This window comes from Dromaius novaehollandiae, chromosome 3, assembly GCF_036370855.1.
Source record: "Dromaius novaehollandiae isolate bDroNov1 chromosome 3, bDroNov1.hap1, whole genome shotgun sequence".
Classification (NCBI taxonomy): domain Eukaryota; kingdom Metazoa; phylum Chordata; class Aves; order Casuariiformes; family Dromaiidae; genus Dromaius; species Dromaius novaehollandiae.
In genome coordinates, this window is record NC_088100.1 from 49,796,952 (window position 1) to 49,810,963 (window position 14,012).

At 39.3% G+C, this 14,012-nt stretch overlaps 1 protein-coding gene across 3 annotated transcripts in view; it reads right to left on the minus strand.

The window, feature by feature from the left end:
- Positions 1–14,001, minus strand: part of RTN4IP1 (reticulon 4 interacting protein 1) — a 52,125-nt gene extending 38,124 nt beyond the window's left edge. For 2 of the 3 annotated variants that reach the window (XM_026119903.2, XM_026119902.2), the window contains exons 1-7: positions 13,630–14,001; positions 11,747–11,898; positions 10,887–10,955; positions 10,510–10,634; positions 4,901–4,949; positions 3,236–3,372; positions 915–1,098 (exon numbers count right to left, since the gene is read on the minus strand). In XM_026119903.2, coding sequence (XP_025975688.2) covers positions 915–1,098; positions 3,236–3,372; positions 4,901–4,949; positions 10,510–10,634; positions 10,887–10,955; positions 11,747–11,898; positions 13,630–13,876 — 963 coding nt within the window. In that variant the 5' untranslated portion in view covers positions 13,877–14,001. The remainder of the gene's footprint in view (positions 1–914; positions 1,099–3,235; positions 3,373–4,900; positions 4,950–10,509; positions 10,635–10,886; positions 10,956–11,746; positions 11,899–13,629) is intronic. The other variant, XM_026119904.2, reaches the window with a different exon arrangement.
- Positions 14,002–14,012: the final 11 nt, after the last annotated feature.

The window sequence follows — 14,012 nt, forward strand, 5'->3', positions numbered from 1 at the left end:
GTAAGGTCATGTGAAAAGCATTTTAGGAAGATCTCACAAGGACAAGTCAAGAGCACCTCCTCTGAGAAAGTCATTATAGCAATAAGAGCCTTGATTTTTCAAACACAACTGACATTTAATACATGGCATACAATGCTTCTCATCATGGAAACATGCAAACCATTGCACTGAGAAATACAATTACATTATTTATTTCCAGGCTTTTCTTTCTGAGCTTTCGTTTGAAAATATTAGTGTGGGACTCAAATCTCACTCCACCATGCCATCACAGGAATATCCTAGCAACCGCTCTTGGAGAGCAAGTACACATGTTGAAAGATGACAGAGAAAAGTTCTAAAAAGCCTCACTGCTCTAGCCACTGGGAGAATGGTTCAAAAATCCACTTAGGAGAACTAGAAAAATCAGTATCACCATCCAGACACATGAACACAAAAGAGATGAAAGGCTTTTTAGCCACCCTCAGCCACTTTTATTACTCTCTGGTGCTGGAATAAGATGAAGAGAATCAGTCATGGAACAGTGTTTTGAAAGAAACCCTGACCAGCCTGAAGCAAGTAGAGAAATTACGCTGACTTCAATGAGGCAGGGATTTGCTCTGTTTACTATAAAACACTAGCTGTCAGCAAGACTCACAAGGATGCCATATGGAAAAGGCCACAATGAAAAGCACAATGAGGAATCAAAACTTCAAAGCACCCCAAACCATCACATATACTAATCACCACCACCCCAAAATACCTTTCTCTGTGCAAGAAAGAAGGAAAGAATAAAAATGCATCTGAAGTATGCTTAATGACATAGGAGGAAAGTAAGACAGAAGCCTCTAGACGAAACACATGACCAGCATCCAAGCCACAAAGGAAGCCACAAGGGTACTGCATAAAAGTAAAGTATACAGGATTTTGTCAAATACCTTTAAAGTTTTGGAACCAATAGTGACTCCTGTTTGTAGCATGCCATCAGCCACTCCAAGTCTGTCCATGTTGATTAAGAAAGGTGTTACTAATGTAACATATGTTGCTCCTGACCATTTCTTCAGGAGATCTAGAGCCCACTTCTCAGTGGCTCCACCAACATTATCTAGGATGAAATCAAATCTGCAGACATGTAAAGAACAGGCTTAAAATCACTTATATGGGAAAAACAGATCATCATTAAGCTAATCTATTTTAGAAACTGGCTGTAGTTTACATTTCTACTTGTCACTGCAATGCATTAAAATAATCTGCCTGCAAGAAAGTAGAAAGAAAGTCTGAAGACCTTCAACTAAACCCCAGCCTCACTGTACAAAAGCAGTTAAATTAACAGGTTATTGCTCATCCACTGCATGGCAAACACAGGCTACTTAAGTCACTTAAGCTGCTCTTAAACTCCAAAAAGCAGACTCTTAGATGCACAAGTACATTCTCTGATTTGTTTAATGACTTCCAGAGCTCCATCTCCTCATCGCTCCCACTGAGGCTAGTGGGACTGTCTTGAGATCCAGTCCTAGACATTTTAACAATACACTATATGCATGTAAAAAGTACTCAGGACTCATGCTCTGATTAGGAACATCTCCTATTCATGTTTTGTTCACATGAAAGTCAGTCCCAGAGCTCAAACTTACCAAACTATCCTACCAACCCCTACCTATCCCAACTTTTCCATAACCTAAGCTTCCACTTTCACTTTCAAAGGTCTTTTTTGATCTATTTTTGGGGGGGGTCTTTTACCTGTTCTGACAGCTCTTTTCTCCTCATCTACCTATGCAAAGTAGAACCTAATAATGCAAAGGGTTCAAAACCTTCTCTCCACGGACTGGATCTGTACAGCCTCTGGCAATAAGCAGCAGCTTTAGCATTCATTTTCATTGTCCCAGCATGTGAATCTGCCCAGGCTGAACAGGGCAACTGAGAGCTATGCATCTATTGTTAGATGCACAGTTCATTCTCAAACATCTGTAAATTGCCGGCAAGCTCCAGACAGCAATATATACATATGTCTCATCTAAATAACCTACAAATAACAGGGAAAATAATGCAAATTATGTCAAAGAGTTCTTATCTCTCGGAAGATAGTTTCCCTGTCGCTCTTCCAAGGGTGTGATTTCCTGTTACAGTTCAGTCAACCTAACAGCTAGCTGCCACCAAAAGAGAAGTTAAAATAGTGAAAACTAATGGTCCAGAAAAAGCTAGCTCTGCATGGGGTCTGAAGAGAGTCAGCACAACTGAGAAGGAGAGGGAAGTAGGTCCATTCTTCTCAGTAGCAGCTACCTGACAGACTGATTAGCTATATCATAAAACTGCACCCTAAGACAGTGCTGTGATAGCTCCTACAAACTAGCACTTGCTAAAATGGGTGTTTATCATTTAAGATGTTGACTAGCACAAAGGCAAGTTTAGCACTGCTCGCAAATTGGTAAGTTAATTGCTGCATAGCCTGCCCTTACAGACACAGCCAATACCCTCACAATTGATCTCAGGTCAGCTAACAATCACACTGTAGTTAAAGGGCATGCCTGCTTAGCACAGCATCAGTAAGATTCTTTTATTAAATTGGACAGTGTCTTTTTTTGTCTCTCGAAAAGCTAACTCAAGCTAGCTAAAAAAACCCTAAATATTATATGCAAATGTAAGTCACAGTAGACCAAGTCTAAACATACGGAAAGATCACAGAAGTAAAAAGAATTTCAGTTCCAGAGAGACTCCTCAAGCTACTTTTAACCTAACTGCTATGACAAGATAAATATGATTATTTATCTGAGGCAGCTGTACTCAGTGTCACTGAGGAGAAATCTACTCCCAGCTGTGTTGCACGCTAGCTAAAGGATCTTGGGCAAGCCACTTAGAAGGAAGAATTGTGTCCTGAAGCAGCTAAGAGATCAATTTTACTAACCTCACATAGGATTCCTGAGATTTATTTTAATTAATTCATGCTTTACAAGTACTCTAAGATCCTTGGACGGAAGCTGACAGAACTGTTCAAACCACAGTCATTGAAGAACCGCATGTAAAAGTGTGAGCTTGCTTCCACAAACCTAATTAACTGACAACCTTTCAATGAAATCTCTGCTTGGGATACTCACTTGGCAAATTACATTCAAAAAGTATTGGATGAACTTGCTTTAGAAAGTAAGGCTTTAAAATGGGGAAAAACAGAAAACAGAGAGTCTGACTGGAGTCAGATAATCAAAAGCCAAAAGGACTGACTGCCAACTCCTTCATCTCAGTACTGAGCAACACAAACACTTACAAGGGTAATATTTTAAGCTGTTCTTCCAAATTTCCAGATTTGTAATCAATCACATCATCTGCTCCAAGCTCTTTCATCAGAGTGCTGGCATCACTAGAACAAACTGCTGTCACATGAGCACCCCAGGCCTTCCCTAGCTAAATAGAAGCACAAAAAGCAAAACAAGCCCAAGGTTTAAAAGTTAGTAAAACTGAACACCTTAAAAAGCCAAAATCTCATTATATTTATATAATAAATAAGCACCTTTAGTAGGGAGTGGGAAAACTGTGTTCCAATACAAGATGTCACACATCCCACAAACAAACCATGGCTAGCCTATCAGTATTTAAGGGGTGGGGTTTGGGCGGAGGGGAGAGGAGAAGTTGGTGTGTGTAATGCTTTTTTAAATGACACTTATAGATACCAGTTCTCAGGATAAATAGAATTTCAAATAAAAGTCTCAGTTTGCTTTCTGAATTTGGTAGCTTGGACAGTAATTCTTGGTTAGCTGACAATCTACAAAACAGTCACCAGATTTAACCATTCTACACATTAAAACATTTTTAATTCCTATCAGCTCATTAAGTATTTCACTGTAAATAACTTAATTATTAATAAAAGGAATAAGAAAAAGAAGAAAATCATCTCTGATTCACCATAGGGAGGATGTCAGGTTATCTTCTAGTACACAAAGCTACAGCAAAGTAAAGGATTCTTGCTAACTGTTTTTCTCTTCTGTAATCTCATGTTTCCTTCACAATAATCTTTTTTGACATTTACTCTAGATTAATTTGGCTTGCTCAGGTTAACTGCAGGTAGAAATCACAATTAGTCAGTAGCTGGCTCAGCCTTTTTATTGATCTCATTTAGCCACCTGCTTTATCATTGCTCAGGCAAACTGCATATCACTAAAAATTCTCCTGTGGCCCTCTTAAAATCATTATGTCTATAGTCCAGTAAGATGGAAAACAGTGATGCAATCATCTGACTTGTACATTTTTTCATATTCTGAAGAGAAAGATGTTGTAGCATGAGATGACATGAACATCCAAATCCTCAAATTAAATGAAGACAGGAAAAGAGGATGTTCCACAATTAATGGATTAACAAAAGAACATGTTGACTCTCCAAAGTTTAGAGCTACTAGAATGAAGGAAGACAAAAGGGCAGTGGGGGGAAGGACAGCCAAGGAAAATTAATCTACAGATTATACACACTACACTTGTGCATCTTATATCCTTTGAGCACCACCAACAGCTAGGAATATTCACATATGAAAGAAAATTGCAACTGCAATCATCTATTTTTTTCCATCAAATTTTCTACTTGCACACCAAGTTCCTTCCAGATTTATGGAGCTGAGCTGAAAGGGGACTGAAAGATAACGAAAACAGGCTGCATATTTCAAGATACACAAGTTACAAATTTCCTGCACCCAAACACTGAAATGTGATCTTTTGCTACCTATGCTTACAACACCCTTCTTTGAAATTCCCTGCTTCCTACCTTAAGCTAGTAAAACGTAAAGATGGAAAGGAACAAACTCAAAATATTTTACTTTTGGAGCTCTGGCAGATTATTCATTAGCTTGCTATTTAAGTATCCTTTCCCTTCGTTCCTGTCTGTCAAATTTTGTTCATGCTGAATAATTTGAAGGCACATCCTGGGCATTCTGCAGTATATTACCTGTACAGCAAACGTACCAACTCCTCCTGAAGCTCCTAATATTAATAGTCTGTAAGAGAAAATTAAAATGTATTAAATAGTTCTTTAAATAAACTGAATAGTAAAACAATTCCATTATATATTCTAATGCTTTTTATAAATCTCAGACATCAAATTACTTTAAGCAAGAGATTGTACTTGTCATTCAAAATGACTTAGTGGTGAACTCTTCACATACTTGGTAACACAACGTAACATTGCTCAACCCGTTTCCTGTGCCAAGGCCATTATCTCAGCCCAACCAAAGAGACTTCCTCCTACGTGCTTTCCACTAAATCCAGCCCGTGGAGCTGTCAGGCAGTAACATTTATCACCAAAAAGCCCTGTCAGGAGTCCATACCTTCCCAAGCAGAATTGCTTAGGTTGGGACAAAATCAGGTAAGAGTGTCTCTGCCCACCAGATTCCACTGGCATTGCCCTGTCATATTTCCTAGAGGAAAAATCAGGTTCACCAATGTTTTACATAAACTGGTGTTATCTAACAGAAAAAGTGGTTTAGTATCACCGTATTTATAGAGACCAGGAACTTCAGAATACATTGAACAAATAATTTTCCCATATCATGCTATATTTATCTAAAAGAAAGACAAAAACATAAGGAAGAAGCCTCACCATAAATAAGTTTAAGTTTTATTAAAATAAGGTATAACTGTCCCTTTCTTTAGAAGAAAGCCAGTAGAATTTTGCTCGTTTCACAGATTTCAAAAAGACCCTGTAAAATGCCAGGTTGTGTGAATCAGTAAACAAGCAAGAAAATAAAGCAGTCCATTACCAAACCATTAGTGAGTTCCTTCTAATTGTGTGAAATAAACAACTCACAGTGACTTACCAAACACACTATCCTAATTTCACAAAAACAAATACAACTTCAGTGGTGTGAGAACTTTACCTCCAGCAGTCCAACTACTGTTCAAAAATTTCATCCCGGTATTTTTATTAAATAGCTAAACATCAAGAACGAAAGTAGTAAGAAAGCCTTCCAACTGAAGCTACAAACAATCTGACAAGTTTGGACCCATTTGCTAATTCCAGGTCAAAAAGGAACATCCAAGATGAAGTCTTGGCATAGGACTGTGGGGCATCATGTTTCTCAGAATCTTCAGTATCTTCAAAACCAGGCGGTGTTCCTGTTTTAAGTCTCACTGTGAGGGATGTTGAAGGAAATTGCTTTTAGAACGCAAAACTGTACTGTACCGCCTTGTGTCTCAGTTTACAAAAACTCTTTGAAGTAACTTAAGAGACTTGGCTTTGGTCACAGTACCCATTTTAAAATGTTTCCTCTTTTGTAACTGATCAGATTCTGTTCCCTCCTATTTCACTGATTTAAACAGCAAAATTCAGATTAAGGATTTGAAATTCCAATGCCTGCCACTGTTCAGTCTGCCAAAATGTACTTATGCTCAGAACTATGCTTCTAACAAAAGATGCCCAAAGCAACATGTTTATTTAATTTTATTATCCTACAAAAAGCAGTATCCTACGCTCACAATACTGGGTTGAGCCCATCTTTATCCTTACAAAGGACAGTCACAACTAAATCCTTTCAAAATGACAAATTCCATTACATTTCATTAGTACAAAAAAGACAAATTCCTTGTAAAAGTCTTTCCAATTTTCCTCCTTGCTTAAATTTTGGAGAAAGCTGTAATTTGAAAATGTGCATTTTGCTCAACAATTTATGTAACATTTTTGGTTTCATGGAGCTGCTTCGTTAGGGCTGCTTTTTATTGCCCCTTCCTCAATAAAAGCCCTTGAGATTCCTGAGGGAGAAATATGCTCTGGGTTCCTTTTGTTCCTATGCTATGTGGGCTATTTTCTACCAAAACTACTTCTTATTAAAACTTTCTCCATATAATGTGAGTTGAGAAAAGCTCTTTGCTTCAGACACAAGCTATGTTTACACTCTAAAGGCAGCTACGCCACGGAGCAATCTGCCACCTTCCAGGCCAAGTGACCCATGACTCGACTCATGCCCACAATGCTTCCAGCTCATCCGTAAGAGACTGCCCTCATCCACGCTGCACAGCACCTGCCCTGGGCTGCCTCCAGTGCTGCTGCGGCTGCTACACATTTACTTGGCTGTTACACATTTGCTTGGCTGCTCCTGTTTTTTTCAGCTCAAAGTCCTTGTAATTACAGGAGGTTTGTGGGCCACAGCTCCACAGACCAGTGTTTTTATAACACTGGGGGCACAATGCACGCACGCTGTTTGGCATAACATAAGGAAGCCGGGAAGTGTTTGAAGGTGCAGGACCTGTTAGAATGGTATTGAAGGAACATAGAGGGTGCAAAGTGCCAAATCAGGCACAGTTTTGTTTGCACTGCCTAGGGAGAACATAGGCAGGAGAAAATGATCTCAGAGGAACTACCCGCGTCACTGCAAAGGTGAACTCAGGAGTAAACTAACACAAAAGTGCACAAGGGGACCAGGACCCAGGAACAAACTAACGAGGTATTTCACCTGGCCAGAGATCCAAGAGAAAAAATTCTACCAGAAGAACAAAAACACGTTCATCTCACTTACCCTAAACTTTGCTCCCTTCTGATGGAGGCACATAATTCAAGTAAGTATCTACCAATATTTAACTGAACCTTTCCATCCTCAGCATTCACTAAATCCCATATGATGCTATAGCGGTTCAAATGACCACAAGATCAGCAGATCTCTTCTGATGAGTATACCATGGGATCTGAGAGCTTAGCACTTCTCCCCGTACCCTGCTCTGAACTATGGCATGGCCAGAAACTAGCACCAGAAAACCAGGGCCTGTTTCAGCTGTGCCCAACAAGCAAGACACAAGAACGTGGGAGCACAGGAATGAAGGCTAGAATTTTCTATAGTCTATACACAACATAGAATTTTCAGTGGTGTAGCTACATGTGTATAAATAAAGCAAATGTTTCACAGCAAGAGATGTACTTGCCAAATCCCACTTGATTACATTACAATGTCTTCTTGGGATTTATTCTTGTTTTATCAAGAAGTGTTTACCCTATCATAGAAGTGCTATACCCTACACTCACTTTTTACTTCTCGACAGATAAAATAATGAAATAAAGCATAGACTTTTTGAAAATATTTTCTTGGGGTATTGTATCATTCAAATTTTCATTTTAACAACATAAACCAAGAGGAGAAGTTTAATAGCTTACAGTAACAGAATCCAACTATATTTCCTCCTGGTATTCTTAGATGTATGAAATATTGACTCAATATTTTTATATAAAAAATAAAGTTTTTTACTTAGTGTTAATGTAAAAGTTTTCAAGAACTTTACAAATTGTCAGATTTTTTAATCATGCTTTTTATGACCGCAGAAAACCTGACGTTTAACACAGCTATCATTGAAGGAGTATATCCTTCTACTGAAAGAGGACCCTCACAAGTATTAGAAGTCCTCCAAGTGTTCTCTACAGAGAACTTCTGAACAATAGGATCATTATGAACATTTTGAAGAACAAGCACATTCACTTTTAGCTTGTGCAAGAATATTGACATAAATTACAGTAATATAGGATAAAAGTTAAGAAATTACTAGAGCTGTAGTGAAGTAGGAGACATCATGAACAATATGAGCACGCTTCAGGTAACTAGGGGGTCATGAAACTTGTTAAAACAGTATTTGTGAAAGTATGTGCAAATGCAGTAGACACTCTCGTCAGATCATAATACAGTTAGAAGTTGGACTAATGGAGAATATTTCTGGCTAGCCCACCCTTCCACCTTAAAGAGGCAAAGAAAACAATACACACCAATGAAAAATCTTGCTGTTTCTAAGATGTCTTAACACTGCAATAAAGTATCAGTGAAGTAGTTTTCATCAAGGAATACAGATGCTCTTTCAAAATAAGACACACTCATGTGTGTATATACACCCTTCTACATAGCTATATACATACACCTACAAGAGACAAAAAGACCAACTTAAATCACATATGTGGGTACCTTCTTACCAATCACACGTTAAATTATTTCAAGAAATTTAAAAAATACTATGTACATTCTTGTCCTATGAATTACTGTCTTGAAGGAGTAATGTAAGGTTCATAAAATATACTTTTGCAGGGTTGCTTTAGTACATTACATATATATATATATCTAAAGCATTAATATATATATTTTTTTCCCCATTTTCTACAAGATCTTTTTTTCTTGAAAAAAGCACCTCCACCTAAGCCATTCTCTATTGGTTTTGAAACCTAAACCTTCAAGAAAGTAAGCATCATAACTTTTTAAATATGTGAAAATTTTTTTGTTGCTAGAGTAACTAAATATCTGTTGGGAACATAAAAGTAAATGTTAAATGCAAATGCAGTTTACATTTCACTTTTAAAAATCTAAACACTTATGTGAACATTGTAAAGGTTTTCACTTCAAAAAAATGTTAGCCTATCAATATATCTTTAGGTTAACTATATTTATATGGGCAAGTTAAGATAGCAAAACACAGTCTGAATACTGAAGAAATAAAAAAAGAGATGGTAAATCTAGCATTTTATCACTAGATGCATATTAACTTCAAAGACACCTTGCAATTCATTTTCTCAAAACATCTTTAGAACAAACATTTGCTTTATATTTTCATGATGAAATTTACTGTGACATACCAACAACCATCCACTTAAGTATCTTTTAAAGATGTGGATGAAGACTTTCAATAAATCTAGTGTCCTTTGCAATGTGTTGCATTACAACACCAGCCCCAAGATAAAAAGTCAGACAGGAGGATTCCTAGTGCCCAACCTTATTTTATGATCTAAACTTCTGGTGCAGCATAGTAGTTTTAATGATTATTTTTCAATTCCAGTATTTTTACCTTTGCCATTCTTTCCATTCTGAGCACTTTGCTATATATTTACACAAACATCTAAAGGCCATAATAACTGCAAATTTCAATTATCGGGTGAAAAATGGTATCCGCTCCAATCTTTCAATACATTTTTTTCCTCTTCTGTCCCCCCCGCCCCCACTATCAGATTAACAGGCTGATAATAAAGCCACTTTTTCTATTTGCTTTTGCTGCTAGCCTTGAATGTTCTCCCCTTCTCTTTTGCCTTTCTGACCCCATCAAAGTTCTGGCACACAGGCCAAATGAGACCCAGTCACCTTCTTTTTCTTAAAAGTGTGCAGGATGGGTCTGATCCAAATGGCCCAGAGTATGCAGGAACGGAGCAACCGAGTGAACCACATTTCTGCGGATGAGAGAACTTTTGTGAGTTGCCAAGATAACTCAGAGAGGATATATGTGGACAACTGGCCTAGCTCACAGCAAGGTAAAGTCCCTATAAATTCCTAGAAACACCATCCTTAAATTCTCTATATAATCAGCAGAGGAAGCTTGCTCATCAGCAAGTTATCAGGAACACTTCAGTCAGGCTCCTGGTCTGAATCTCCCTCTGAAGGAGCCTCTCTCGGTAGTTGTGTAGACTGAACCTAGCACCTTCAGGCCACCTGACCTTTGTGAATGTTAAGGTATTTCAGTCTTCATCACTGTTAAAATGTGTCTTGTAAGTTGCTAATTCATATAAAAATGAAACACTAAGCTTTAGCTCCAGAACTAGTTACTTACCTTTTCCCACCACAATTTTTCTGGTTCAGTCCTCCAACTTTGTTAATTGCAGACCATGCGGTGAGACCTACATACGGTAAGGAGGCTGCTTCTGTATGACTGAGACACTTGGGCTTAAAAGACACCTGAAATAAGACCAATTGTATCCAAGTCACAGAGCAGATCCTATGTACCACTGAAATACTTAAACAAGCTTTACCAAATGGCAGATCATGTATTCCACATTTTCAACTATCTTGATTATCCATAATTAGCAAAAGACTGTAAATCAGTTTAAGCATTAAGAAACAGTCAGCTATTTAGACACTGAAGAAAAAAATAATGCCAGCATGAAGAAGTCTAAGCTTTGTCTCTTGGCCACATTTTTGAAGGTTTACCTCATTTCCACTAGCTACAACAAACTCAGACAAAGTGCCTTGTTTCCATGGAGGAATTGCTGCCCATACCTAAAAACAAAGGGAAAACAACTATTAATTTTTGCTACTTTACATAATATTGTATCTACAGAAAGAAGCTTTCCTTACGAAAGAAATCTTCTCCCAGTTTGCAAAATGCCTTCACTATTGCTTATCAGATACCAGTTTACCTTAGTCTTCAAACAAAAAGCATGAGAAGAGTAACTAAATGAAGGAGTGCTGAGCTGCGTAAGTAAGCCGTACCACACTGTGCATAGTATATATATATTCCTTAAAAAATCAAATTACTTTCACAGAGGTAAAGCCCAGATTGGGGGGGGGGGGGGAAGGGGGGGGCAGGAGACAGAAACAAAATTTGCTATACTGACACTAAGAAGTTGAAAGCAAACCATACCAGGATTTATGTAGGAGTTGAGAAGTCATTCTCTGGCTATGCTAGAGTTCTTACTATTACTAACTAACTCACTCAAAGGGGGGGGAAGCAATCCTTCTTCTTCTTCTTAGAATTTTATCTTCAGTCAAAATGAAGCAGCATCTTGAGTTCGCATAGTTACAAATAAATAAATTCCTCTCTTTCTGCCACTGAAATGGACCAAAAAATAAAAAATGAAGCAAATTGTAGAAGAAAGTTTGGGAAAAGGTGATTTTTTTTTAGAGAAAGAAGATAGGGAAGAAAGCATCCCACAGAGTCTCTGCATGATACTCAAAAGTGTATGGAGAATCATGGGGAAAAAAAAATCTTAAGAGGCAAACGAAACCTGAACAGTTCATGTTATATTTTAACTATGCTCTTTTAGAAAAAAAGAAATTATTTATATCACCTCATCTCCAGGTTTGAAATAAGACACACTTAGTCCGCATTCCATAACTACACCGGAGACATCTCGACCAAGCGTTAGTGGAAATTCATTCTCCTCGCTATTCAGTTTCAGGGGATCTCGCTTCATATTTAATGCAGTGGCACCATAACCACCTACAAAACATGAAATTAATCATAACATGTCTTATTGAGTTTTCATTTATTAACTGGACAATTCCAATTAGAAAGCCTTGTCCGTACCTAATGTATCGTTTTCAAAATATTCTTCATTTCTACAGTAACTTAAACATGCCAAAAATGTGGAATGTTTTGTATTTTTACAGATTTTACAAATAAAAAGCAAATTTTAACTCTAGCCTATTTCTTCTTTCCTCCCTTATATAACATACAGTATGTGTAAGAATACAAATCACTCTAAAACAATTTAGCAGATTATACCATGATCTTATTAGCGTCTATATGAAATGGCTTTTTGTTATAAAAACATCTAATATGCAGTAACACTGTTATTTTAAGAAGCCTGCGGGAAATGCTGCATTGTCCAACACTGCAGAATTCCAAAAGAACTCCGAGTTTTCCTTTCCCCTTTTCATATAAGATACCATAAGCACAGTAACATAAATATCATGGTAAAAATTACAGAACATTTTCTAAGATGAGAAACCTTAACTTCTATTTAAGAAGCAATACCTAAATGCTGTGAACTCCTAGGATTATGCACATAGCAATTCTGCTCAGCCTTACAAACCTGTATTCAGACATGTATGGCTTTTCAAATGTTTGAGGGAGTCTACTTGCCTCATTATGCTAAAAGGTATGTAAAGACACAAAGGGAGACACCTTGAAAGCTGGATGAAAAGACAGTTTCTTCCAAATAATCTTTCACTGAGACAAAACACAATTTGTGACCGGTAGCTCAAGTGGGTCATTCAACCAGAATCCTCATATAAGGAAACCCTGCATAAACAAACCCACAATTGTATATAATTAAAAAGGCTTTTTTAAAATTAATTTATTAGAGACCCAAAATACAAACTACAGCTTTGACAGTAGGCTTCATGCAGGTATCTCCACATGGGCTAATGAATATAATTTGATAAGCCAGGTCACTTCTCAACATGAAATGCAAGATCTTCAACCACCACAACTGCCTTCTTATATTTCAAAACTTGAAACTGGGAACAAATCTTGATTAAATATGTGAAATACAAAGAGTCAATCAAAGTTACGGTATTTGCAGGGCCAGGTGACAACAGCTACTCAGTTGCCATCTCAGGAAGAGGCAAGGGATGGGACATGACAATGAACACTGCAGTTTGGATTGGCTTGTACAGGCCGAGTTTGAGGTGACCTTGAGCTTCAGCCCCACCGATTTTCAAGAGATGGGAAAATTCAGTATCTCTCAGGGGAAACCTTTCTCCTTTGAAGCACTAGTCTCTTGCTGAAGAGGATACTGACTGCTAGCACCCAGATGGCAGGGAAGGGGGAGAAGGCCAAGAAATAAATCCCACTATGACTGCACTGCTAACACATAAAGGAAACTGACTTGTCTCAAGCCTGTAGAGGACACCAACCAGTTACCTGGGTTAACAGCTTGCCCCCCACACCCACCCTTTTGCCTTCAGAAAGGCAACGGCTTTCTTAGGCCTGAATTACAGTTCTTCCCTAAGGATTTAAAGGGGGGTTTTCCACCAAGAAGGCTTCCCACGGCGAAGCACGTCCCAGGGCGGCAAGGCTGGCTGGGGACTGGCGCAGCGCGTAGCGGGCTGAAGTCCGCACTCGGGATTTTAAAACCGCACGGGCAGGGCAAAGCGGCGGTGCGATCGCCCCGGCCCTTTTTGGTACTCCCTCAAAGGCGACGGATAGCCGGGCAGCGGCACTTACTTCTCATGCTAAGGTCTATGGGGTTCAGGCTGGCGGCGTGCACTTTAATCACCACCTCGTTGGGGAAGCGGATGGCAGGCAGCGCCATGTTCCTGGCGAAGCGCAGCACCTCGTTGCGCCCGTACCGGTCAATGACCCAGGACGGCATGCCGCCCCGCGCCGCCGGCGAGGTGCGCAGCCCGCGGCCCGGCGCCCCTGCCCGCCGCAGCAGGCCGCCTCCCCTCACCGCGGCCCCCCGCGCCAGCATGGCCGCGGCGGCCCGGCGCGGCCTCACCGCCTTCCCGCCGCTCCCCTCACGCACCGCCGCGGGCAGCTGCCCCGGGCGGGCGCGGGCTCAGCCCCGCTCTGCCGTACGCCGGCCCCTCCGCAGGGCGACCCCCGCG